This window comes from Bos grunniens, chromosome 13, assembly GCF_055505025.1.
Source record: "Bos grunniens cultivar Pamir isolate PY7600 chromosome 13, Bosgru_T2T1.0, whole genome shotgun sequence".
Lineage (NCBI taxonomy): Eukaryota > Metazoa > Chordata > Mammalia > Artiodactyla > Bovidae > Bos > Bos grunniens.
This window is the reverse complement of record NC_141177.1, coordinates 30,316,565-30,343,576: the sequence shown is the minus strand read 5'-3', so window position 1 is coordinate 30,343,576 and position 27,012 is coordinate 30,316,565. Positions and strand designations below refer to the sequence as shown.

Genomic DNA, 27,012 nt, shown 5'->3' with positions numbered 1-27,012 from the left:
TCTGTTGGAATTTCGCTCAAGCGGGTGTTTTGGGCTTTCTTACACTGACTCCCTATGAACCAAGGGAAACAAAGTCTTTGTGTCTATAAAACCCAAGTGTGCATGTGTGCTTGCTCAGTCATATCTGACTCTGCGACCCCATGGACTGTAGCCTGCCAGACTCCTCTGTCCATGGAATTCTCCAGGCAAGAATACTGGAGTGGGTTGCCATTTCCTTCTCCAGGGGATCTTCCCACCCCAGGAGTAGAACCTGTGTCTCCTGCATTGGCAGGCGGATTCTTTACCGCTGAGCTACCTGGAAAGCCCCAGAGAGAGGCCCAAACGCTGAGGCTGCTTCCAAGCCCGGGCGCCCAGGCGATCTTCTCCCAAGCTCATGTGGACAGGACAAACTCACAGAGACAAGGATACTCAACATCCAAAGGGGCTGTTGTTACCCAGAAATCTTTATTACAAAAATATTTTGCAAGCCAAAAAGTTTAAGTTGCAACTATATACAAAATGGGGCCTGTTTCCTTCCCCACAGTCTGAAAATAAACTCCCAAAACCATGCTCCTTCCGTACTGTTGTTTGGACCGTTTCCTTTTCCTGGGGTTCGATACACAAGGTATGGGAATCTCCAGGCTGCCAGGCTAAGTCTAAACTACATGACTTCCTTGGCCTCATTCCTTACTCCTCTTCCAAAATTCAAAATAAAATTAAAGTGGCACCAAGAAAACATTCTTTTAAAATTCTGTATGTGCTTGTGTGTGCTCACACACGTGTGCTCTCTCTGGGTAAAAGAGAGGGAGACCAGGGTTTACAAGCCAACCTTATGGAATTTGGAAGTAGCTCGAGCCAGGTGGCTGGGACACTGAGCTCCCAGATGCCACAACTCGGCTCATGGGGCCAAAGCTGCTCACATGGCCTGTTGGCTCAGCCAGTTCCTGGATGCCATCATGTAATACAAATCACTGTTCCCCAGAGAGGCAGGTCTGTGCTGGCCTCCCAGGGTTCCACCTGGAGGACCTGCTGATGGGCAGGATGGCTCAGCTTCTGGCTCTGACAGCCTGTGCCAGGACTCCCTTGGGCATCCAATGGCTGGACCCAGAGGGCAGTGAAGATTAGCATCTCAGCTCTGAGAGTGGATCAGTTACATGGGAAAACTGAATAAACAGGGCTTATGACACCTGCTTGCCCTGGGCCCAGCTAGGCTGCCACACTGAATTGGAAGGGCCAGGGTTCTGAGGGTAATGGGGTCAGAGCCTCTGCCCAACCTCTTGAGACAGAGGGACAGAGGGTGGGTCATTCCTGGCTTCACAGATGTCCAGGCCTCCTGGCTGTCTTTGATTTATTCCAGTTTGATCCAAATAGGGTTTGGGAACATAAATGAAAGATTCTGTCTTCAGAGAGCTGGAATGACAGGGGATGGGGCGGGGGGTACAGCCAGGCACAGCTTCCTACCCTGCATGGCCCTAAAGTGCTTGTGAGAGATGGAGGGGAGGGACAGCGTCTTTCCTCCCCCCTCTTTACAGGTAAGCATACTGAGGCATGAGGTCTCAACCAGACCTTGTGGAGAAGGAGGCAGCCTGGAGAAATAGGGGCAGGTTCAGACTTACCACACTGGGGGCTCAGGAAGCAGAAGAACCAGCCACGTGGAGGGAAGGCTAAGTGTCTCCATGGAGCAGCCAACCTGGAACCGTCTGCCCCACCCTCAGGGCTCTGGGACCGGGAGGAACTCAGTTTCTGCCATGAGTGATTCTCTCCTGGACAACTGACCGTTCAGCCCCAGATTGTGCAAGACTAACCACGCACATCAACACATGACAAAGAGCCAAGATAACGCTGCTGTTGTTTTAAGAAAAAAAAAAAAAAAAAAACAGAACAAAACACCACAGATCAAATTTTCTAACACCTCAGTTTCAAGATTGCACATTTCACATTTCTCAATAATTTACAGGCGTCCACAGCGAGATGTTGTGAGTTAGTGCTTGCTGAAGGAAGCGAACTCAGGTCTGGAAAGGAGAGGTGGGGTCACATGGAGCGTCATAGTCAAGATGACGGGTCCTCTAGGTCTCGAGGGCTGCGAGGAGAAAGGGTGTTTCTGTCCCTCAGTCCTTGGTGGTGAAGGAGTTCCTCAGAGGGTCCTCTCCTCCCCAGGGCTTGTGGCTGGTCACTCCAGGGCGGGGAAGGCCAGAACTGCTGGCAGCCACTGCACCAGGTCTCAGGAGGCGGGTCCAGCTTCCCCATGGACAGGCAGTTCAATCTAAAGGGGATAGCTTTCCCCAAAGCCCCAGCTGGTAGTTCTGGGGGGAGGAGGAGGTATGTTTTCTCCCTCCTCACTCTGGAAGATCAAGCCACGGAGCGTCAAGGAGGCAATCAGAGGTCTCTAAGACCATGACCAAGACCCACAGTTGATGGACAGAGGCGTGAGAGTTCTCGCACCCACAGTGGCTCTGGCCAGTTCCAGGCCAGCTCCCCGCCTGGTTTGGCAACACCAGCCTCCATGTGTGGCCACGTTGGAGGGTCATGGCTACCCTGGAAATGCTGGTGAGCCAACTGGGTTGAGGAGACAAGAGCTACCCTCACTCCTGGGTCCCAGGGCCTCTGCCACCCTAGCCCCCCAGGAACTGGGCTGGTTGTCCTCACCACGAAGGCTCATGGGGACAGACCCTAGAGATGACCACGGCCCTGTTCACTTCCTCTGGACCTGGACACTGGCATACTCTGAGTAGGATGGCTCAGGCTTGGGGGCCGGTTGCTTGGGGGTCCGGTTGAGGTGGACCATGTCCAGGTCAGCGTAGGTGAGGGTGTCCTCAGACACAGGTGGTGGGCGGGCCTGAATGCTGGCATACTCCGTGTGGTTGTTCGGTTCATTGGCCTTGGGGGTTGATTTCTTCCCCTTGGGCAGGTTCAGGTCTGCATATGTGATGTCATTGTTGTCTTGGATCTAAATGAGATAGAGAGAAGGTCATTCTGGAGCCCCTGCCAGTCACCACTGGGATCAAGTCCGGATGCTCTGTCTCCTCTTGGCCTCCACTAGCTCAGCCTTAATTCATGTCCCCTCTTCTCCAGCCGAGGTCACCTGTCTCCAGCCTTGCCCTTCCAATCAGCCTCCTCTTATAGCCTGAAGGCTCTTCCTAAACGTCAGTGTGGTCACTTCATAGCCCTGCCTCAATGTCACCCCTCCTGCAGTTCTTGCTTGCCTTTCCTGATGCGCTTTCCTCTGCTGAGAAAGTCCAGCCCCCTTTCTCCTTGTGATGAAGCCCAACGCACCCTGTCAATTTCATCCTAAGACCTTCCGCTCAGCTGGGTCCAGGACCGTGACTCTGCACTTCCCTCTGTGCTTCTCCATCACAGCACCCACCCCTTAACTAGGACCGCCTGTGCCTGTCCAGGGGTGTGCATAGATGCTGATCCCCAGTGGCTGGGGACATTCATTTATTTACTCATTTATTAAACAAGTATTCACTAGGCATTTGTTATGATGCAAAAATCAAGGCTGGCACAGAAAAAACCAATCAATGTTAAATGAATAAATGAATGAGTGGTAGATGAATAAATGGATGGCAACTCTTCCAGCCCCACTCTAGCTGAGGCTGGGGACTAGGGAAGAGAGGATGGGAGTTTGTGAGAATGAGGGCAGCAGTTAACAGGAGGCAAAGGTTTTGTAGGCAGAAGTCGGAGTGTGAATCCGGGTTCTGTTCTCTCTGGAGGAGGGACTGGGCAGTTCACTTAGCCTCTCTGGGCCTTGGGTTCCCCATCTTTAAAGTAGGTCTAATAATAGTATCTGTTGCCATGGTCACTGGGAGGATCCGATGAGCTGGTCTCAGGACAGAGCCTGGCTCGTGCTGGGTGCGTGGATGTGCGGCACATGTCAGCAATCCACCACCTGGCAAACCTGAGCTGCTCCTATGTGCCTGTCTTATCACTCACAACTGCCATCTTGAAATTACCCATCATGAAAGATACTTCGCTTCTTTGTGCCTAGCAGCTTAACTGTGGAAGTGGAGGGGAATGACCAACACCCATGATCCCAGCTGACACACAACAATAACCTCAGACCCTGACGGCTCTCACGTGGATCACCTGATTTAGGTGCTATCACAACCCTGCTTGGTAAGACATATTTATCCCACCTTATGGTGAAGAACCTTATAGCCAGGGAGGTGAAATAATGGGGTCAAAGTCATACAGCTAGAAAAGAGTCGAGGTCTGCTGGCCTCTAAAGCTGTGGTCCGACCACATGGCCCCTGTCCTCAACCCTGCATGCTTGCTCACTTCTCTCTGGGAAACCCATGCCAGCATTAAGGGCTGGGAGTCCTAGTTACAGGGCTGCGAGCTCACAAGAGCCCTGCTCACTGCCCAGGGCTTGGCACATAGTAGGTCCTCAGTAAGTCCCGACTGACTGTAAATTCTGTACAGGATTCAGTGACCAGCTCTTTCCACCATCATTCTTTCCCTGGAAAATTCCAGAAAGAACTTTGACTTTTAAAGTGCCAGAAAGTAAAATGACTGGGGAAAAAGCCTTCCTGACCCATGATTGGAAATTGTCTTGTATTTCTAATCATTGCCTGAGCTGGTGGGGGAGGGGAGGTTGGCATCGAGTCGGGAGAGTTCTGGCCTACAAACACTGTGCATTTTGCCAGCCTGGCTCTCTTCAACAAATTACAGCTACAGCGATGACAACTGCCAGGGAAATGTCAAGGACAGCTGGCTTTTCTCATTCCAGGTTCAGGGCTGGGCCTGTCTCCTTACAAGACGCTGAGGAACCCTCTGCCTCCCAAGGTCTGATAGCATCAGCCAGTGCAGACAGGGCCAGAGTTCTCAGAAACAGGCCACCAACCATGGTGACTGCAAAGCCTCCTCAATAATGCTGGGGTGGAACTGCCAGCTCCAGGGGCATGTGCCGTTGCACGAGGTGATCAGTGACATGGGGCCTTCCCATCAGCAAAGGCAGTGCAGTGCTGTGTTCCCGCACGTGAGAGACACAGGGCTGCAAGGGTGCTCCGGGTAGAGGGGCTGGCCAGGCACAGGCACGGAGGCCGGATGGCGTGAAGAGCACTAAAGCCAACTCTAGCAGCACCATTTACACAGAACACATGGTGGATGGTGCCCTTCCAAGCTGCACAGTGATTGGCACTGAGAGAGGCTGGGAGAGACTCTCCAGGCTGGGGCCAGGGCGGGGGGTGGGGGTGTGTGTGTGGTGGTGGTGGTGTGTGTGAGATGGGTGGAAGGATGCGGGGAGGGGGAGGGGGAGGGGACGGGAGGACTCAGGAATGAATGTAAGGATCCTCCACCCCCGGCACCCACCCACCCTGGTGAAGAAGTCTTAATTTAGAACAGGATCTGCAACTCCTGTTGATGCAAGGAAATCACACCACCGATCTCCCAGGAAGGGCATCTCACCAAGGACTGTACCTGAGTTGTTTCTCTGGTGTTCTTCTCGGGCTCGTGCAGCCTAAAAAGGAAAGAGACGCACAGATAAAAATACCCTCACTATCTCTAGTGCTCATGCACACGGATAAGAATAACATTTAGGTTCCACTTCCTATACGGGTGGAGGACATGGATGAGCCGTTCCCAACAGAAACACAACTGCTGATCACATGTTTGGACCAAAGGACTTTTCAACAATGCACAACTTTTTTTGTTTGTTTGTTTAACCTACTTTATTATCAAGGATCTTTAAAAACTGTAGTACTCGGTGCTGGGGAAGCTGCGGTGAGACTGGCAGGTTCACGAACTGCTGGTGGAGGGGCTGACCGGCATAATGCTCTCTGGAAACAGCTTGTCAAAGTCAAGAGCTTGGAAGGTGTCCTCATCTTTTGACTCATAACTGCACATTTGGGGGTATTGGTATTCAAAATATAGAAAAAGCTTTATGCACTAAGGCATTTACCACAGAACGAGATGGGAGAGGGAGGTTTACATCTCACAGCTCCACCAATTGGGACTGGTTAAGGAAATCAGGATAGATTTTGTAGATAAAGACTTAAGAGGTTTATGAGGAGGCTTTCTTTTTTTTTATTACAAATGATTACATTAAAATGATAAGCATAAAATTCTCTGTGGAATGACCCCAATTATGAAAAATGTGTGGATAACACTGGAAGGAAATCTAGTAAAATGCTAACAGCAGTGGTCTTGGGGTGGTATTTTTTCTTCTTTTTAGTTTCCTAATGTTCTATATTCTACACACCTAAGTCTTATCATTAAGAAAAGAAAAGAGGAGGGCCATGTGTTCTGATTAATCAAAGAAGCCGTTCATGCACTTGATTCTGTAATTGGAGGCTGTGGCTTGGCTCACTGCAGGGTCACAGTCAAGGTGGTGAGTAAACCAGAGCCACTGATTCGGCAGTTGTGTAAATTCTCAAGCCAGCCACTCTGGGGACATTAGCCTGGCTCATGTCAGAAATGAGCAATGGGGCTTGGCAGCGGGGTTATTAATGGATTTGGCATGAGTGCTTGGCTCAGAAAGCAGTTCTGGGGCATGACGGGCCCCACGTGGCCACAGCAACAGCCCTCTGGGAGCAGGGACGCTGTCTGGAGAAGACTGCTCACTCGGCTCCATCCATGCCCCTCCTGCTTCCCACCTGTCTGGGTCCCCACTGACTCTGGTTCAAGTCCAACACCTCGACCTGCTTGTAAGTCCCATGGAGTCTGGTCCTGGCTGACCACCCCGCCTGCTCCCGACACACCAACCCAGACTCATTCACTCCGTCATCCTCATTCACCCACTTATCCACCCACCCAATATTTCTCAAGGGCTACTCAATGTGATGCACTTTACATGTCAACAGCCTTGAAGGACCTCCTGAACAGCTCTTCCTCTTGGTTAACCTTTGTTCATCCTTCAAGACAACTACATTGTCACATATTTGGGATGGCTTCTGACAGTGCTAAGCTGGCTGGGCTGTCCCTCCGTGACAGTTTCAAACTCCTTGCATATTTTCCCATCGGGTTTGTATGTCTGTCTGCCTGCCATGCTTCCTCACCACATGGGTATAGGTGCTCAAGAGGCTTGGAAGGAATGCCGATCAGTCTGCCCCAATGCCTTTGCACACTCAGTCCACCTTGCCTCTTCCTCTGATCCACTCTTTCTCTTCCCCCAGAGTTGTTTCAAATGGTCATTTCTCAGGGAAACCTTCACTATCCCAAAATCCATTCTCAGAACACTGGGCTCCTCTCTCAGAGCGATAATTATAGATGGGAAGCAGTTATCCATTTTGTCATGTCTCTCTCTCCTTGGGTTTCTCCCGTCTCAGTGAATGGCATTGCTATTACTCATCCTTGTGCTCAGCTAAAGAAATGGGAACCGCCCCCCAATTCCCCTTCCTCCTCCTTTACAACCCGTGTCTAATCCACCACAAGGCTTGTCGATTTGCCTCCAAAATACATACCAGACACCATCATCGCCACCATCCAGGTTTCAAATTTCTGAAGAGCTTCCTCCCTGGCGTCTCTGCTCTAGGTCTGCCCCCCCACCCCCCACACTCCACTCTCCACATGTAAAATGCATATGTGATGTCATGTCACTTTTCTGCTCAAAACCCTCAACTCCTTCCCACCACACAGTGAAATCCATCTCTGTGTCCTGACTGCCCGGCCCACGTGATGTGCTGTAGCCCTGTCTCTGGCCTCGCTCACTCCACACTGCTCGCCCTCCCCCTGCCTCTCCCCCGTTCTGCCTCCTCCTTGGTCCATGAACACGTCCAGCTGCTCCTGCCTTGGGGTTTTGGCACTGGCTGTTCCCTCTGCCTGGTCCACCCTTGCCCCTGATGTTCCCAAGGCTAGAGCCTTCTTGCCCCTCAGCTGTCATCTAAATGTCCCCCCCTTAGATGGCCTTCCCTGACCACCCACGGCACACCCGCTCCCGCCTCTGCTTTGAGCCTGTGCATTAGTCCGCACCTGTAGCACACCACGTATTAACCTCCCAGCTAGTATGGTAACTTGCCTCCCTGTGGACCATGAGCTCCATGAGAGCAGAGACTAGGTCCATGATGTTTACCACCGGAGCCTAGACACCTAGTAATGAGCTGGTGCATCATCAGCACGCTAGAGATGTTTGTTGAATGAATGAACGAACATCTGTCCCATCAGATCAAAAGTGCAACCGACCGGGGCTAGTGTCTTTTTATTCCTTTTTGCAATCCCCCCAGCTTAAGGCCTGGCGCTCAATCCAGATGAATAAATGAAAGAATCAGGGAAGCCTTAACTATTCTAAGAATAAACGCAGTGAATGTCTGACAAGTGAACAAATGGCCAACGAAATGAACCCCAGTGCCCAATTAAGGGAGCAGAGCCACATTTTCCTCTCATCTGAGCTGGGGAGGATTACAATGTTCTCCTGTACGTTCCTAACCCAGGGAGTTAGAAATAGCCAGTCCTCCCACTGGCCCTGCAACCTGATGGGCCCTTTGAGTTCAAAGCAGAGGTACCCCCAACTCTTGCCACTGCCCCTCCCCCTCCCGGGAAGCTGGCTTATTATCCACGCCAACATTCTCTGCAAAGTGTCTGATCCCAGCCAGCCGAGCTGAAGCTGGCAGCTGCATGGAAAAGCACCAGTACCGCTCACTAGCTAGCGCTTTGGTTTAGAGAGATCAAAGGGAGCAAGTGATCTCACGGCTCCCTGGGTAGGATCATGCTCAAAAACTGAAAAAAAAAAAAAAAAAAAAGGCAGAAAACGGTTGGCTTCTCTGGGGAAGAAGAAACAGGCAGCAAGAAGCACTGGATCAGTGATGAAGAGCCTCAGCTTCAGCGTCAGAGAAACCTGGGTTGACTCATAGTCTGCACTTTGCTAGCTGTGGGTCCTTGGGAAGGTCACAACACTTCTCTGAGCCTCAGTTTCCTTAACCACATATAGGGACAATAATAAGCATCTAAAGCAGGGGTTCTCAAAGTCTGGCTTAGAAACAGCAGTGTCAGCACCACCTGAGAACTTGTTAGAAATATAAATTCTGCATCGAAACTCAAGGGAAGGGGCCAGTAATCTGCGTTTTAATAAGCCCTCCTAGGGATTCTGCTACACACTCAAGTTTGAAAACCTCTGTTGAATTAAATTGGGATAATAGTAAATCACAGGATTTTTGTGATAATCAAATCACCAATGAGCTAATATAGGTGAAATCATAGATCTGTGCCTAGAACACAGTGAGTGCTCAATAAACGTTAGCTGCTGCTGTTGTCATTATTATTATTGACACAGCCCTTTTCTTCCAGAAATGTATTGATAATTGGGGAGATAAGACAAGTAAAAATAGTGACAGCAGTAAGAATGAAGCAAAAAAGAGAGCTCCTTCCATAGTTGAGGCTGTGAAGCCACTGACAGGGATAGTTTTTGGGATTCATGAGGTTAGAGATCAGGGATTACTGGAGTGGTCTGGGGTAGCATTTATTCATTCAACAAACCATTACTGAGCACCTATTCCATTCCAGGCACAGTGCCAAGTTCAGCAGTAATCAGCAATGAACGTGAGGGAGGTAACCCACCCTGCCTTGAAGAGGGGTAGGTCACACTACAGGGACAAGTGCAGAGACAGCCTGGATAGCCCAGTGTACCCAGCTCCCAGGAGGAGACTCTGTCCCTGGAGGAGGTAATGCCCTCGCTGAGCCCAGAAGGAAGAGCAGGAGGTAACCAAGTAAAAGGAGGCTCACCCACGCTAGCTTCCATGTCAGACCACTCCAGGGGCGCTGTTCAGAACCTGCTGTGACTGCCAGGCCCTGCAGTTGTGCAGATCCTGGGTGATTCAGGAGCAGGGGTGGGGAGCACAGGGTGAGGAGAACAAGAATGCAGCGTGAGGGAGGAGGTGGGGGCCGAGGCTGAGCCATGGAATTCAAGCCCTGGGAGTGGTAGTGAGTGAAACTGTCCAGCTCAGCAGGGCTGCACTGCAAGAGGCTTGGGGGCCTCAGGAGAGCATCTGGACTGTTAGGAGGGCCACAGGGAATCACTGAGGGGTTCCAGGCAAAGGACGAAAGCCAAGCCTTGCTCTTGGGAAAGAGTGTACTTGGTGTGGGAAGAATGGCGGGTGAAGGCATGGCAACAGGAAACACATTTCTCTGCGGGCGTGAGGAGCCCGGTTTTGCTGGAATGGTGGCTCTGTTTGTTCGGGGACCCGGAGGCTGGGAGGCTGGCCAGGGCTCAGAGCAGGAAGCCACCTGTAGAGGTCAGAGCAGAAAGCAAGGCTTTCTCCCAAGGGTACCACAGACTCCTGGTACGGCAGGAAGGCCCGATGCTTCCCAGGACTCCTCAGATGGGTTAGGTGCTCCTGCTGTGTGCAACCACAGGCCTGGAATTGCCCCCCACTCTACCTGCCCCAGTGACCCCTCAACTCAGCATACAGCACTCCCTTCCCCCAACTGTGGGGTTGTCCCTGACCCTACAATCTGTCAGCAAGTCCCCTTGGCTCTAATTCCAAAATATCTCCAGAATCTGACCATTTCTAAACCCATCCAGGCCACAGCCATCTGCCTGGACCACTGCAGCAGCCTCCTCACTGGCCCCTCTGCCTCCACCCACCCTCCCTCCTACAGCTTGGTCCTCACATGTGGTCAGAGTGGCACCTTGAAAACAAAGTCAGATCAGCTCCCTCTTACGCCCCTTCATCCAACTGGGAGTCAAATCCGGAGTCCTAACAGCCACAGCCCCTAGACAATGGCTTCCACTCCGCATCCTCAGTTCTGTTTTGCAATTCTGAAATCCACAAAGCGCTAAAAGAATCAAAAGATCTGCAAAACCCATTTGATGGCAAAACCTGTCCTAAATGAACATGAAGCGGTTTATAGTTTGTATTTATCGTACTTAGAGACGACGTTCACGTTTCCACACAGGCACATTCACGTGGTAGGTGATGGGGTGCGGCCTCTACTCTGCTGGGGTGAATGCTGGTGGGGCGAGTGCTTCCCCAAAGCTGCAGTCTGGATTAGTCACCCACCTGCTGTGTGGGCTGCAGCTAAGACACATGGGCTGCACCTTCTGACCTCATCCCTTCCTGTTCCCTCACTCCTTCTGCCCCAACTGCTGGCCTCCCCCATCCTCCCAGCCCACCTTGAGCCTTGGCCTTGCCTGCTCTCCTGCCCAGCCTGTGCCCCCTCACGGCTCCCCAGCTTCAGGTCCTTGCTCATATTCCCTCTTCAGAAGAGGCCCTGCCCTTGCCCCTATCTCCATCCCCTTGCCGTGTTTAATTTGTCACCACCTGACATGACATTACAGACTGTTTCACCTCCACACTTACTGCCTGCTCCTCTCACTGGCGTCTGAGCTTCATGAAGGTCCAGACTGAGTCTTGTTCATTCAGAACAGAACTGGCAGATAGTAGGGACTCAGCAAAAATCATGGCAAATGTTAAATCAACCAACTAATGTACCTTCCATGATGTAATGTCATCAGTTTAGCCTCTGACCAAGGCACAGTTTTCAGGAGGCACAGGTGCATACCCACCTGTCATACCCACCTACCCTGGCACTGCCCAGGCTACCTGTGTCAAAGCCCTCCATAAATACTTAATGAACAAAGGAAAGAGCACAGTATACAATTAGATTTGGGGATGGCATGTGCAGGAGTTCCTGCCACAGTCCAAACAGGATTTGGTAAGGGTCTCACTGTTTGTGGGCATCAGTCAGGAAATCAGTGCCTCTGTGTGCTGAAATCACCTCATTTGAGGCAGTAATTAAAGACAGATCTGGTGGGAGGAGCTTACAAAGGAAAGACACAGGAAGGCTGACTGGCACAGGAGTGAGGGTCAGTGGGTGCGGATTCTGCTCGGCAGTTTTGGGGGGCAAACAACCAAATAACTGCAAAAGCACTCCAGCCCAGTGACCTACTTACCTTGTAGAAGAAGTGGAGCCCTTGGCTGAAAGAGAAAAGAAAAAAAAGAAGCCAGTTATTCAACTTAGAAACACACTTTTCTTTTATAATTACTTTCTGGAGGGTGCAGAGGCTTGCCCCCAGGGATGTTGGGAGGAATTGTTGCAATCATATCCTCCAAACCACAGGAAACCCCATGCCCACCCCAGTGGGGTGGGTGGTCCATTATCTTTCGGCAGAAAGAGCTGGGCCTGCCAGCTTTCCCACTTCTGGGAATTGCCAAAGGTCAGATCCCAAAGCAACCTTCAGCCTGAGAGGGCCAGCTGCCCTCCCTCTGGCTGAGCCTCACTTCCATCCATCACACACATTACTTGAAACCCTACAGCAAGACTGGGTGCCCATCAGGGCCCTTCACTGCTGGAGAACAGTTTCTGGCAGAACTGCTAATTGGGGGAGCAAGTGCAAATTCCACTTCTGCCACCCACTCACATGCTGCGTGACCCTGGGTGGGTCATTCTCCCTCTCCCAGGTTAGATCTCAGTGCTCTAAGTCACACGGGTGGGCTGGACATTCATTTTCATCTCACCACCTTTGCAAAAAGGATCATGGGAGGAAAGAAAGGGTCTGTCTGGCTCAGAGGTTTTGAGCCTGTGATGTGGGGCATCCCACAGAGAAGCCACTGGGGTTTGCCACCATTTGACTCTGATTTTGCTGTAAAATTGTAATTAAAAAGCAACATGCACAGGCAAGTGTGCTCTGTATCACATATTAGCAGGCTGAAGGCTGCCACACTGCAAGAATTCTCACTGCCAGATGAACGCTTGGTGCCTGGGCAGGTATTGGGTTTTTAGGTGAGTGATACCCATTAGATGTAGCAGCTCAGCATCTAACATTTGAATGGAGGCTGATGGGCTGCCAAGTGCTGGGACACGAGTCACCTCAGGGAGTCCAATGATGGGACACAGCTCATCTCCATTCCACACTAAGGACACCAGATGACTCCCTAAGGTCATGCAACGGGAAAGTGCTAGAGCTGAAATTAGGATATTTCACTGCGAGTATGAGGTAGAGGGTGGCAGACACCTCCAGGGATTGACAAGGGAGAGGGGGTGTCTCATTAGGATAGAGGCCAAGTGCAGTGTGGTCTCAAACATGGTCCCTGGAGACCCACTGCCATGTGAATCCTGGCACCAGCACTCACCAGCTGTGAGACCTGACCAAGTTCTATAACTCTCCCATGCCTCAGTTTCCTCGTCTATAAAGTGGAGTTAGGTCTGTGGTGACTTCAGTGCCTGGCACATGAAAAGAGCTGACTGAGGGCCAGCCATCACTGTCACTAAAGTCTACATTTGAGACCTGGACTCTGCACATAAGCAGACCCACCATTCAGGGCTGGGTGGCCTTCACCAGCGTCTGCAGCTCTCCAACCCCCATTTCTTCTCCAGAACACTGGATGGCTGATACCCAAGCCCACGGAAATGAGCTCCTGTGTGCTAGAGCCTGACGTGGTGCCCAGGGATAAAGCTCCAAAGGAGGCTGGGGCTTTATGAACAGGCACTATGAATGCTCCATCCAAGGGCTGGCTCGTCTCCCAAGGTGGGCAAGAGACCCTGTTTCCCCATCCAAAGAGGAGTCCTGCCTGTATAGGGGCTCCAGGAATGTTAGGGAAACCATCCTGCAGATCACCTGGAAGAACCTCTTCTAGATTCTAGAGATGCCAGCCCTCCCAAATGGGAGTTTGAGGCTCAGGCAGTCTCTCAGGGCTGAGTCCTCCAGGCAGTCCAGCGGGGAGGGAAACTTGGGGGCCAGAGGAGAGGGGGTGCAGGAGGGGTGTGTGGCTGAGGCACAGAAAGCCTGTCAAGCTCTGTCTGGAGGTCTGGGTGCAGAAATGCAGCTCAGGACGGCATTTGGCACTCTGCCGGCTGTGGCACGTGGTGCTGGGTCACAAACAGCATTTTTAAGAGAATATAGTATAAAATATGACAAAAAGGAAAATATCAGAGTTCCAATTTTATAGATGGGGTGTGTGTGCATTGGGTTGAGACATGAAATGTATTTCTATCACTTGTAGCCAAAAAGGTTTCAGAAACACTGGCTTAAAATAGTCTTCAAGAGTGGGAAAGAGGACGTGCATTTTTTTAGGTCTGACAATGTGTCTGCGCTGTTGCTGCACATGAGCTTATTTGTTTCATAACTATCCTCCAAGGCAGGCACTGCCACGTCCATTTTACAGGTGAGGAAACCGAGGCTCATGGAGGCCAAACTTTAGAGCATAAAACAAGGATCTGGAACCCTGGTTCATCTGACTCCAAGTCAACAGAAACAACTACACAGACACACACAGGCACACACGTGCACGCATGAGTGCAAACAGGGCACAATGTCCTGGACTGGAACTTATACCCTCCTGCTGTAGTCAAAGGCCGCACACCTTGCCACTATGAGGGGAGCCTCCCAGGGAGGTGGTTCATGTTTCTGGTCTCACCTACAACACTGATTACAGGGGCTGACATCGAGAGCCTGCTGCTGTACTGGGCATCTTGCTAACGCTGTTCCCACAGTTACTCATTTAATTCTCCCCACAGCCTGGGAGGTAGGTGGTGGTATTCTCCCCACTGCCTTCCTGCCTCCTGCCGGGGGGCTGGGCACATAATCTGGACAGGTAAGGGGAAAGCAGAAGTCTGCCAGGGGCTCCTGGGAAGTACCATTTCCTCCTTGAGACCCTTTTGCCACCCTGGCATCTCCCCAATTCCCACATCAGCAGTGGTTCTGTGAGACTGTGAGGCCTGGAGCAGTGACGCGGCAGGGTAGGGGGCCCACCCATATTTCAGCCTGGTGAAGGGGCTGCACAGCCTAGGCAATGGTACCCCTGGCCCACCCATACTTCAGCCCGGTGAAGGGGCTGCACAGCCTAGGCAATGGTACCCCTGGCCCACCCATACTTCAGCCCGGTGAAGGGGCTGCACAGCCTAGGCAATGGTACCCCTGGCCCACCCATACTTCAGCCCGGTGAAGGGGCTGCACAGCCTAGGCAATGGTACCCCTGGCCCACCCATACTTCAGCCCGGTGAAGGGGCTGCACAGCCTAGGCAATGGTACCCCTGACCCACCCATACTTCAGCCTGGTGAAGGGGCTGCACAGCCTAGGCAATGGTACCCCTGGACTTCTTGTTACTGGGAGTAACCGGACGTCCTTATGACTTAAACTACGTGTAGCCCAAAGCAGAGGCCTCTCTCTGTCTGGGAAGTACAGCCCAGGGGTAAACTCTCGGGGAGGAACCAGGGAACCCACCCACCTTTGTTCTGTCTGATTCGGAGGAGGTAGAGGGCTGCGATCAGCAGGGCCACCAGCAAGGCACACACCACGCCCACCACGATGAAGATGCTGGTCCAGTTGTTGTCATTCGGGCCTAGGACCACACACAATAGAGGCTTCATGTAGGAAAATTTAAAACAAAGAAAAGGAAAAGCCACTGCCCCTTTTCACCACGAGGCAGGCATCATTAACTGACAACATCTGGCTCAGATGTTTCGGCCCCGTGGGCATGTTCATGGATCTGCACATACTTCCCCTTGTGGGTTACCCACAGGCAGCGCAAAAACTGTGCCGAGGTGCCAGGAGGGAAACATTGCTGTCAGCCTTGGAGGAACCCCGGCTGCAGGGTGTGGGTGGAATTGCCCTCCTGAGGAATAGACATACGTTCCTCCTCACCTGAGTGAGCCATGGAGCGGCCACCCAGGGACACAGGTCTGCCTGGATCTCCTAATGGCAGCTGGGGCATCACACACGACGGGGGGAAGGGTTGTGAGGAGAGTGACCTGCCATTGGACATGCAGAGCCCCGAGGCAGTGCCCTGGTCCATGCCTGGGGCCTAAGCCCAGGAGGGCTGAGCCTAGGACACTTGACATGGAGACAGTGCAGAGGCTGGCACCAGACACAGGAAGGGGATCCCGCAGGACAGTGTGCAGTCAGGAGCAGGGCTCCGAGCCACAGAAATGCAGGTTCAAATCAATGCCCTCACTGAGCGACCTTGAGCAGGTCATTTAAACCCCCTCACACACTGGCTTCCTCTTACGTTATTGAGGTCAATAGTCATCTCTACTTCATTGAATAGCTCTGAGGAATACCTCACTAACCAACCAACCACTCACTCTTTCATCCTTTCTAAAAGTATTTCTTGGGTGTCAACTACCCACCCAGCCCTGAAGCCACAGTGCTGAGACAGCCATGGTCCCAGCAGCTGAGACTCAAAGCTGAGAGGTCACCAGGGTCACCTCCTTCAACACTTTCAGGGGCAGGTGGAGCAGCCCAGAGACAGGCACCGACTTGTTCAAGCTCCCCAGTGACACAGACAGCCCGAGTGGATCCACACATCCTGTCTCCGAGGGGAGGGCTCATGGTGGCATCAAAGGGCAACTTGACAGACCCCAAGGCTTCCTTAGAGCTGTCCCTTTCAGGATGCACGAAGGAAGGAAATGGCCTCTATTCTAATCCATTCAAAGGGTTTGCTATGTACAAGGGTACAGGTGTTGGAACATTCCACAGTGGCACCAAAATGGCACTGTCATTCTGAAGAAAGGGAGATACGCCGACAACCAGTTGGACAGGGGCTGAGAGAATGACACCCTGACACCTTTCATTCTCCCAGGAGGGTGGCAGCATCGCCATCATATTAAATGGGCATGCACTTGGGCCTAGCAACATTCCCTGGGGATCATCCCATAGAAATAGCTGCGCATGTAACAGAATATGTACAAGGGCAGTTAGTGCAGCACTGATCACACTTGAGATAAGCCACAGACAGCCTGAAGCCCCCGACCCCATTCCAGTGGGGCAGCCAGCGAGAGTAGGCTCAGGTCACAAAGAGCAAGGGGAGGAGGTGGGCGGGCAGGGAATGGTGAACACAGAAACTGTTAGTAGAAGAAAGCGAGAGAGTACACCATGAGCAGGACAATCCCTCTCCTTCTCTGCTTTCTTTCTTTCAAGGATATTTATGTTGAAAGATCTATAAAGAATATGCCACACTCTTACCAGTGGTTACTCTTGGAGGTGGGAATTCACTTTAAAATTCTATTTTAATCTATTGACTTCTACATTGTTCTATAAAAAGTATGAATTACTACCTTTAATATTAAAAAAAAAAAAAAAAGATCAACAGCTGGGTCAGTTGCAGTGGTGACCTCACCAGGGGTTTGACCTGTGTCCTGGTCCTTCTGGGGAGCAGAGACCTCCAGGGTATGGTTTTTGGAGACCGCCGGCTGCCCGTCGTGCTCCACCTGGCAGGTGAGCACCACAGCCTCCCTGTGGGCAGAGGAGTTCACCAGGAGCCAGCTCGTCTGGTTAAAGGTCCCGTCCTTGTTCTCTACGAGGACTGAGGTTGCTTCCGTTCGGGACATGTTTCCGTTCTCCAGCCAGGTCAGCTGTAGGTGCCGGGGGTAGAACTTGTTCACCTGGCAGGTGACGTTCACCTGGTTCCCAGCTGACGGGTAGCCGGTAATCTCCAGGGTGGGTGGAACTGAAACAGCACAGGAAGAAGTTCTGACCTTATGGAACAGACATGTCATAGGGGAGGAGATGGATAACAGCGCAGCACAGCCCGGGAGTCACCCAGAGCCAGGCATGCAATAGGGGCTCAAGCACTGAGGCTGTCTCTGCATATGAATGAAGTCACTACGCACAGTGCAGGGCGCACAGCAGGTGCTCAAAGGCTGGGCTCCTGTTAGGTTAACCATGTGTGCAATCTATAAGCACAGCCCTGGTATGCAGTTGAAATATAATAACTGCAGCAAAATAAATGAAGTCACTAAACACACAGGGGCCTGACTTACAGTAGGTGCTCAGCAGTTGAAGAAGTTATTGGTAAACTATTAGCACAGTGCTTGGCACATGACAGGCATCCACCTGGCAGCTGCCATGAAAACAGTAATAAGTGACCAGCTAGGAGCCTGGTGACTGGGCAGGATTGTCAGGAAGTAGATTCCAGGCAATTCAAGGCCTGGAACAAAAATCAGGGGGAAGGGGCAGGTTGGGGCCTTGGGGGCAGGTATGCGCTTGGGATGACATGAGGGGCATCTACCTCGGATGGTCTCGGACAAGTTGGCAGTCCCACGGAGAGGAGGGCCCCCCTGCAGGGTGACGTGGGCCACCTCGCAGATGACCTGGGAGTGAACGTCTCCCGTGGCCAGCAGCACTTTGGTTGTGCTGTTGATGCTGTAGGAAACGTTGTCGTCCTCTGGGTCCACGCTGGTCTGGGAGGCTGAGAGCTCATTGCCATTTTTGAACCATTTCAGGGAGATGTTTCTGGGGGAGAAGCCGTGGGATGTGCAGGTGAAGTTCACTGTCTGCTCAGGTGTAGCCCTCACTGTAGGGCCGGATACCACGGGAGGAGAGGGTTTGGCTACGAAAGGAACATTTATAAACACTGAAAACCATTGTGATTATCATCACTAATGAAAAATATGTAACATAGTTAGGAACTATCACATATATTATTATTTTAATTCTTCAAATAGTTCTGGGAGGGCACTGCCATCATCCTCATCTTAAAGGAGACACACGGGTTCCCTGGGGTGACTGAGTCAGGAGTATGGAATTCCAGGTCTGACTGCAAAGTTCACCTTCTTTCCTCTGCAAGGTGATTTCCCACCAGTCTGGGCACAGGAACAAAAAGTGCTAACTGGTCTCAGACATTCTTCCTATTTGCTATTTCTAGCTGGGCTCTCCTGGAAAACTTAAGTTTGGAGAAAGCATTTATAGAAGTGAATGCAAGGGAAGCAAGGGCACAGTGGGACCACATGGAAGCTTAACCAGGCTGGCCATCCAACGAGAGGTGTGACCAAGGTACTTCCTAGCTCCTCCTCTATGAAGTGGGACAGCAGGCATTATTCCTCCTGGGGCTCCAGTGGGAGAGTTAAATAGTCAGTGGAAGAATTTTTGCCATGAGTAAAACACAATATGCTTCACCAAACTAAATAAACACAGATTTCTCTTTAACCCAGACTATACTTATATCCAGAGAAGGAAATGGCACCCCACTCCAGCACTCTTGCCTGGAAAATCCCATGGACAGAGGAGCCTGGTGGGCCGCAGTCCGTGGGGTCGCTAAGAGTTGGACACGACTGAGCGACTTCACTTTCACTTTTCACTTTCATGCATTGAAGAAGGAAATGGCAACCCACTCCAGTGTTCTTGCCTGGAGAATCCCAGGGACAGGGGAGCCTGGTGGGCTGCCGTCTATGGGGTCGCACAGAGTCGGACACGACTGAAGCGACACAGCAGCAGCAGCAGCAGCAGCAGCAGCATACTTATATCCAGAGCTGCCCCTTCAGGTACCTATGAATTTACTCCATAGTTTTCACTCTTTCCACAAATATTCCAGTAAGACTAATGTGTACCAATCCTTAAATTTGAAAGAAAGGGAGCAAACAGATACTTTTCTGAATCTGGGTTCTTCTCCTAGATCAGTTTTGGGTTGAAACAAAGATCGCCGAGTGCTGAGAAACCAACGGTGGTTAATTTCTTAATTGTTATTAAATCAGAAGACACACAGAAACAGGCTTATGAAGCAGCAGAAGCACTTTTTGTGTCCTGAAAATATACACAAATCAGCAGGTCAAAAGTGAGGGCAGTTTCTCCCTTTAGAAAGGTCCTGTGGGGCGTCTCTAAATTGTCCATTACTACCTAACACCTCCTGTAAACGTTGGCAGATAGCAACTATAGAAATATCTACGCTTGTAAATATTTAACTTGCTTCTTAAAACTCATCAAACATTTTGAGGACATGGTAAAGAGGTGTTACTTGAGTAAGTCAAGTCATAAAATCATCAGCATCCTGAATGTAAAGGGAGCAGATGCTGTGATTAGTTACCACTTATCAAGAGTTTCTTGGGAGCCTGACACTGGGCTGATCCCTCTAGGAACCTCAGCTCTTTAATCCCTCCACCAACTCTGAGAGGGAGGGCTGAGTGTGGCCCCATTTACAGGATGAGGCCCAGGAAGATGCATTACGGTATGAGGCCAAGAACACCCAGAGAGTAAGTATCAGAGTTCATCTCACTGCACATGGGGCTGATTGATTTTAGCGTCTCTGATCTTTACTCTTAAACCTCAGTGACTCTAGACAAAGCGGATAAAGCACCACCTGGTAAGATGAGTGAGGGTGTATATAAAACAGAGAGCCTGGCATATAGTAGGTGCTTAAACAATAATACCCAAGATTGTTATCATATCTGGTCATTCCTAGGTCTGACCAGGTCATACCTAGGTCATTCCAAGGTATTTATTCTCTAGGCAGTAAGAAGGCAAAACAAAAGTGTTGTGGAAAAAACAACAAAAGTCTCAAACCTTGTTCCCTGCAGTTGCCATGAAAGACTCGCATGAATAAAGGAGTAGAAAACCACCAAGTTAGGATCCTTTCCCTCTTTTCAAAACTACCCCCTCAGGAAAAAAGTTGGGGAAACTGGCTTTCAAAACACACAAGGCATCACAGGTGTTTTCCTACAGATCAGCTCTTTTCGGAGCTGGAAGCATTTTGAAAGGACAGAGGGCAGATTTCGTCAGTGTCACTGTGGTTATTGAGGCAGGAGGGCTCTGGGCTGAGCATGGAGTGTTGTTGGGGATTCCAGCACCTGTTTAGACACACTCATGTTCAAAGATGGGAAGATTTCCCTAGTGATGAAGCCCAGGTATGAACAGGTGGTCTGAGTGGGCAGGAAGCCCCTCTCAGCCTAGGTGAGTTCTGTTGGAAGTGAGGGGTGTCCCTGCCAACCCACTTAGGCTGACTTTCTTGGGCTTCCTAAGAGCTGTCACCATCACAGGCTATTCTGAACACCCCAAAGATCTGTTCTTACAACCCAGGCACCAAGTGGAACCTACCTTTTTCAGGGAAAAACTACAGCTCTCCCTCTGTGACCTCAGAGAACACGTAGCTCAGGGCTTCTCTACCCTGGCTAGGCACCAGCATTCTCTGCAGGAGTTAAGACACTCAGCTGCCCAGGCCACATCTGCACACTTAAATTAGAATTTCTAGGGTGGACCCAGGCTCCTTGGAGCTTGTCACCATCTCCCAGGTGATTCCAATGAGCAGTTGAGGTTAAAAGTCACCCAGTTCCACCCCAACCCATTACACTTAGTCCTGGAGGGAAAGTGACTCTTTCAAGGTTCTTTGGCTCTGGGACATCAGAGCTCACATTGGTGGAACCTGTCCCACGTGCTTGGCTCTGCTCTAAGCTCTTGATGTGTGTCCTCATTCAGCCCCTGCAGCTACTCTGTGAGGCTGGGGCTGTCACCAGGGGACAAGGACACTGAGCCCCAAGGTGGGGAGGGACTCATCAGAGGTCGCAGAGCCAGAACGGGGCAGAACCGGGGTGGGGGCCCAGGCAGGGGGCTCGACCACTGTGCACTGAGCTCAGGAACTCCCTAACCCACCCTATCCAGGGCTTCCTAGACCTCTCCAGTCATCACAGAGCCTTGCAATGGTGTGATTCCCACCATTCCACAGATGCGTAAACTGAGGAGCGGGGGGAACTGAGATGTGCCCAAGATCACAGAGCCTGAGAGGCCAGCACCATCGCTTCCTGAGGGGCTGTCCTGTCACCAGGCCACTATACTCCTGGAACGCCCTGCAAAGGCTGTGTGATTATCTTCTTTCTATAGGTGAGGAAACAGGAGCCCAGCACAGGGAATTGGGTCTCAGCCTGGAAATAACACCTTTAGTTAGGAGTCCCTATTCTGTGCTGGTGATTTAGACAGAGCTCCTCAAATCCTTCCAACTCTCCTGAAAGACAGGATGACCACCATCATGCAGATGAGGAAACAGGCTGAGGGAAATGAAGGGTCTGTCTCCTCTCACCCCCTGACTGTGTCCTGGTGTTTCCTGTCAAGTCCAAGCTTTCAGGTCCATCAGCAGAGCAAGTGCCCACCTTCAGGAGCCCCCACACTGACCACCACCCCACCTTCTCCCTCAGATTCTTGAATTCAAGTGACTACAGGGAGGAGTAGCCTCTGAGGGCCCGGCCCTGGGGACCCTGGAACCACAAGGGAAGACGTGGGCTCCCGACGCCTGAGTCTAGAACAGGAACTCTCGCTCACACGGGGCCCCACGACTCTCTAGGGGACACCTCCCCCTCCTCATCCTTGGTCCACAGAGCCAGGAGTGGGCATACCTGGTGCTGCTGGGGTCGCAGCGGCCCCTCTGGGCTCTGTCCACACCACCCTTCCCGGACCTGCTCCTCAGGGCCCTGGTGAAGGGGCAACATCACACCAATGGGCAGAAACGACTCCTGATGCTTTTAAGTGTGTTTTTTAGGAAAATCATGACATATTGTAGTATTTGTCTGAATTGGTTATAAAGGTAGTCCTGCCTCTCACACAGGACTCTTTTTTTATACTTCATACTGAAGAACAGAACAATACAGGATTTTAAGAGGACAAGGCTGGAATTTTCTCCCCACTTTGACAAGCACGGTGAGGCATGCAGAGAACAGGGTTGTGAGTCAGACTGCTTTGGGTTCAATCTTGGCTCTCCTACTTGCTCACCAGCCATGTCCCCTCCTTGAGCCTCGGTGTCCTCATCTATAAAAGGACAACAGGTGAACCCCTCCCTCAGACACTGGTTATAAGGAGTAAAAGCCATGAGGAAGATTCCGCATCTGACAGGCTGCTCCCCGCCCCTCCCTCTGTTCTCACCCAGGGAATCATCTGGGCAGGCGGCCTGGGGAAGAGGCAGAGCAGCCTCCTGGGAGGCGGCAGATCCGAGTGGTGGTGGTGGGGGGGCACTTCCTGGCTGTGATTGGTGGGCAAGGAGCCCATCATCTGGGAAATTAAGTAGTATCTGCAAAATCAGGAAAAAGCCACCTTCCTTTTCTATGTCCAGGGGTTGTAAGGAGATTCAATTGTTACCACATCTAAGAGAGAAATTTGGGGCAATTTCTACCCAAATTTAAATCCACATACTGCCTGAACTAGCAATGCCACTTACAGTGGGCGTCTCCCACCGGAGTAGAGTGATGTATAGATAAGGTCATCCACTGTAGTTCTGTTTTAATGGCCTAAGTTTGGGAACAACTTGTTTGTTTGTTAACAAAGACCGGTAGATGCTGTCTCCATATGCCAAGTGCTTTGCAGCTGTTGAAATACTGGGCATGATTTGGAAAGAAGGATTTACGGTTAAAACAAAAGTAGGAAGATGTTCCCAGTCACCTTGGGTCTCAGGGCCTGCATGTAAGGGGCATTATGAACCTTTGGGAAACCTATGAAAAGGCGCCCTGTTCAACGGTTCAAATTAAGGGGCTTTTATTTTGCTCCCTCCTTGTACCAGGCTCTTCCATGAAACCAGTTTCAATGTTGCTGCAGGAAGGGGACTGGCCTGGAATCGGACTGGGTTCTGGAAGGATCCCCTCACTGACCATGTGACTGTGGTCTGGGTCCCTGTCACCTCTTGGCCTCAGGCCCCCATGTGTACATGAGGGGTTTGGAGGATGGTGTCTAAAGGTCCTTCCTGTGCTGACAGTCCAGGATTCAGGAGTTAGAAAGAGGATCCTGGGGCTCTGGCAGAAAACCCTAAATGAGCACCTTTGCTACCTCAATGGGGCTGCCCCTAAGTCACCCACATGGGGACATTTTCTGAGATGACCCAGCTCTGCTGGGAGCCTTCAGTGAAGGGTTTTCTCAACAGATCCCCAGGAAACACCCAACCTGTGGGCATCTCCTTCAAGCAGGACCATCAGAGTAAACACTGACTGTCTGCCCAAAAATTTCTTCTCAGTGTGTAGTTTCTGAAGAAGATATAAACACATCTCCCCTCCCTGCGCTGGATGGACTTCTCCTCTTTGGGAGGAAGCGGACATAAGCTTCACGGGAGAGGAGCCCTCGCCTGCTTTGTTCACTGCTGCCTCCACAGCATCCAGGGCAGGGCCTGGCACACAGGAGGTGCTCAGTAAGTGCTGAGCAAACGGAATACTCAGCCACATTGAAGGGAGTACTCTCTGCAGGCAGGTGGTAGGATCTGACCTGTGACAGGGAAAGTCACTCAGACTTTCAGTTCCCTCATCCCTGGAACCAAAGAGCTGGATGGGATGAGCTGGACGAGGAGTAAGTAGCATGACCCCCACAGACCTCAACTTCTCTGACCTGTAGAAGGGAGTGAAATCAGAACATGTCCAGATCATGCGAAAGCACACAGTGATACATCTGACTGCCTTTTTTTTCTTTTTTTTGCTCACAGAATGAAAAGCATTTCTGTTGACGTGTTATCACAGACCAGCGGACAAAGGAGACCCAGGCCATACTCACCGTTCACAGTGAGATGAGTGCCTGGTCCAGACTTAAATTCCACGTCACCACGTTCTCCTTTCCGGATCTTCACACAGTAGTAGACACCAGCATCTGCTGGGGTGATGTTACTGATGCGGATGGAAAAGTCCATGTTGTTTCTCTTTGTGGTATCTGCAACAGTTGTTACTCGGGGGAAGGCATCTCCTTTTTGATTGTAGATTAACTCCCGACCTGGCCCAGTTCCCCTGAACCAATTGATGGGCCCCACGGGGCTCAGGGAGGTCACGGTGCAGTGCAGAGTGGCCGTCTCTCCTGCTGCAACTGACACTGACCTCTCAGGCTGAATCACCTGCAGCTCCCCGTCACCTGCCGCTCCTGGAGGAAAACACAAAGCAGTTATTTATTCATCCTCATGTGATCCTGTAGGTTTTCTCAAGTGTTTATCAACGGCAGCTTTCAGTGACTGAGCATACCATGAGCTGGCCTTGAACTCAGTCCACTGCACATGTGACCCTCACGACGAACCTGTAACTTGAGACCCTATTACAAAGGAGGAAACTGAAGCACAGAGAGGCTAAAAATGTGGCAGATAGTAAGTCTGAGTACCTGAGCCATCTATGGAAGTCATGTCTGAACTGGGCTCTGAATTCAAGTCTGAATTTACCAGGAATCAAGAAAGGGGCACAAGTGCTCCTGAGAGAAGGAACTGCCTGGGCAAAGGTTCAGAAGTGGGTGGCAGCAGAGTGTGTGTGAGGGGCTCTATCCTGTTTCAGGTCTGGCTCAGCAAGCAGGCCCTGGACAGAGAGACTATACTCAGCAGTTGGGTCCCAGGTAGGCCATGGTCTAGTGAAGTACTTGGGTACAAGGACCTGGGTGTGAGTCCTGGCTCAGTCCTGCTGAGTAACCCTGGCCATCACTCAGGCAACCATGAAGATCCTACAGGGAGGCCTGCGAGTGTGCTGGATGCTGCCAGGCACTGCGTGGAGTGAGTTACTGCCCTCTGGGCCTTGGTCTCGTCTGTCAGTTACTATGGCCTTGTCTCCATGGATCTCTGGTAGGAACAAACAATATGCCCAGGCCAGAACAGGGTCAAAAAGAAGGGTCTAGTGTCTGGAGCCAACTGAACTAGTTTGAGACCTGGCTCACTTTTTATTCACCCATGACCCGAGCTTATCCATTGCTTCAGTCTCAGTTATGTTATCCACAGGAAGGGTAGAATACCCATAGCCTTCTTTGTGTTCTGGAAAGAGAGTGAGATGACACACAGAAGCCCCTGAGCACCAAGCTGGGCACAGTAACTAAATGGACTTCACTTCCACTGGCCCTCACTGACGCCCCCGCAGGCCAGGTCCAGGCTGGATGCTGGGACACACAGGGGCTGGATCCAGGTCAGGCCTCAAGGGCTCCTGGGATGGACAGGTGGAAGGAGTCCAGGAGGTCAGTGGGGAGGGGGGCCCAAGCCCCAGATTGAAGAGGACTGGGGTACATGATCAGGGATTCCCAGTAGAGGAGGTTGGGGCAAGGAGGACACAGAAGGAAGATGGACAGGCCGGGTAAAGATGCTGTCGGAGGTGCTGTGGCTGCTCAGAGTGAGGTGCAGCTGGGGCCCTGATTCTAAACAAGGTGGGGGTGGGGAGAAAGGGCAGATCATGAAGACCCTGGAGAAACACACACACACACAGACATCGGCGGAGGGAGGAGCAGAGACGGAGTGAGAGACAGATACGTGGGGAGAAAAGAGAGAGAAAAGACAGAGACACGTAGTGATGTCAAACTGGCAGACGTGCAGATGGGCCAAATGGCCTCTGCCTGGTTGCCCCACTGACCCGATGTGACCCTGTGCTGTCCTGACCTAGGCCACCTTGCTTTGTACATCAGATAGGGTTGTAGCTGATGCCCTAAGCAGGCCCTCACCTCTGGTAGAGCAGGAACAGTGACCTTGTGAATCTGTCTGGCCACAGACTCCTGTCTGCCTTCACTGCAGGCAAGCCTGGACCACAGGACAGGCTTCTTATCCCTCTGCCCACGGTCCCAGCTCTGACTTCCATGCCAGGGATTGCCCACTTCTCATGGCTGGTGATCAGAGATGCAGAGTGGCAGCCTGAGGGCAGGCCAACCCTCATGGTGCAGGGAAGAAACCAGAATCCACAGAGGGCAGGGGCTTGGGGTGAAGCGGGTGGCCAGGTGTGTGGGAGACACAGGGAGGAGGCCCATGGAGACAGGCACGCACCCTGAGACATTCCAGGCCTTATTAGCAGCCGCCAGTAGCATCCACCTAGGAACGTGCCCAATGGGTCCACATCCACACCAGAGACAACACTAGAAACGCAGCTTGGAGTATGCACAGGTGCTGGGGCCAGCAGGCCTGGGTGAGAGTGCAGTCCCCACCCAGCCAGCTCAGCGCCTGCCCTTGTGGGACTCCATCACCCACTCCTGACACCCACCCCCCGGGACAGTCATGAGGAAATGGCTGGATATAAGTGCCTGCAGCACACGTGCTGATTAAACTTTAGTTTCTGTTCCCATCATTATCAAAGGTACATTATACTTGACTTTCTGTGGATTGACATTTCTCCCCAAGCAGCAAACAGGATCCACAAGGAAGTGTTTCTGACCCCCTGCCTAGGACACTGGCTGGCACACACTGGGCCCTTGATAAACACACACTGAATGAATATAAAAATGAAGGAAGGAGGGATTTCACTTGCTCCTGGGCAAATCCTCTCTCTGAGCCTCTTTCCTCATCTGTTTAAGGGGCTGCAAGAGGCAGGTCTGGAAGACACCGAGCCTGGAGCCTGGGACTGGGCCTGGACCATAGACGCATGTAATCAGTGGTGGTTATTATTACCCTCATCAATACCACTGCACGGGGCTGTGAGTCAGCAGCTGGCGAGGGACCATGAGCAGGACATGGGGTGCAGAGCCAGGAGCACGGCTGGGGCAGGGTTATTCTTGT

The 27,012-nt window shown here is 51.6% G+C and overlaps 1 protein-coding gene across 20 annotated transcripts in view; it reads right to left on the bottom strand.

Moving 5' to 3' along the window:
• Nucleotides 1–425: 425 nt before the first annotated feature.
• The window catches only part of SIRPA (signal regulatory protein alpha), a 43,582-nt gene continuing 16,995 nt past the window's right edge, over nt 426–27,012 (bottom strand). For 5 of the 20 annotated variants that reach the window (XM_086333081.1, XM_086333076.1, XM_086333080.1 and 2 more), the window contains exons 3-9: nt 24,075–24,431; nt 17,860–18,180; nt 16,969–17,298; nt 15,079–15,192; nt 11,804–11,828; nt 5,386–5,437; nt 426–2,926 (exon numbers count right to left, since the gene is read on the bottom strand). In XM_086333081.1, coding sequence (XP_086189207.1) covers nt 2,672–2,926; nt 5,386–5,437; nt 11,804–11,828; nt 15,079–15,192; nt 16,969–17,298; nt 17,860–18,180; nt 24,075–24,431 — 1,454 coding nt within the window. In that variant the 3' untranslated portion in view covers nt 426–2,671. The remainder of the gene's footprint in view (nt 2,927–5,385; nt 5,438–11,803; nt 11,829–15,078; nt 15,193–16,968; nt 17,299–17,859; nt 18,181–24,074; nt 24,432–27,012) is intronic. The other 15 variants (XM_086333085.1, XM_086333077.1, XM_086333083.1 and 12 more) reach the window with 5 other exon arrangements.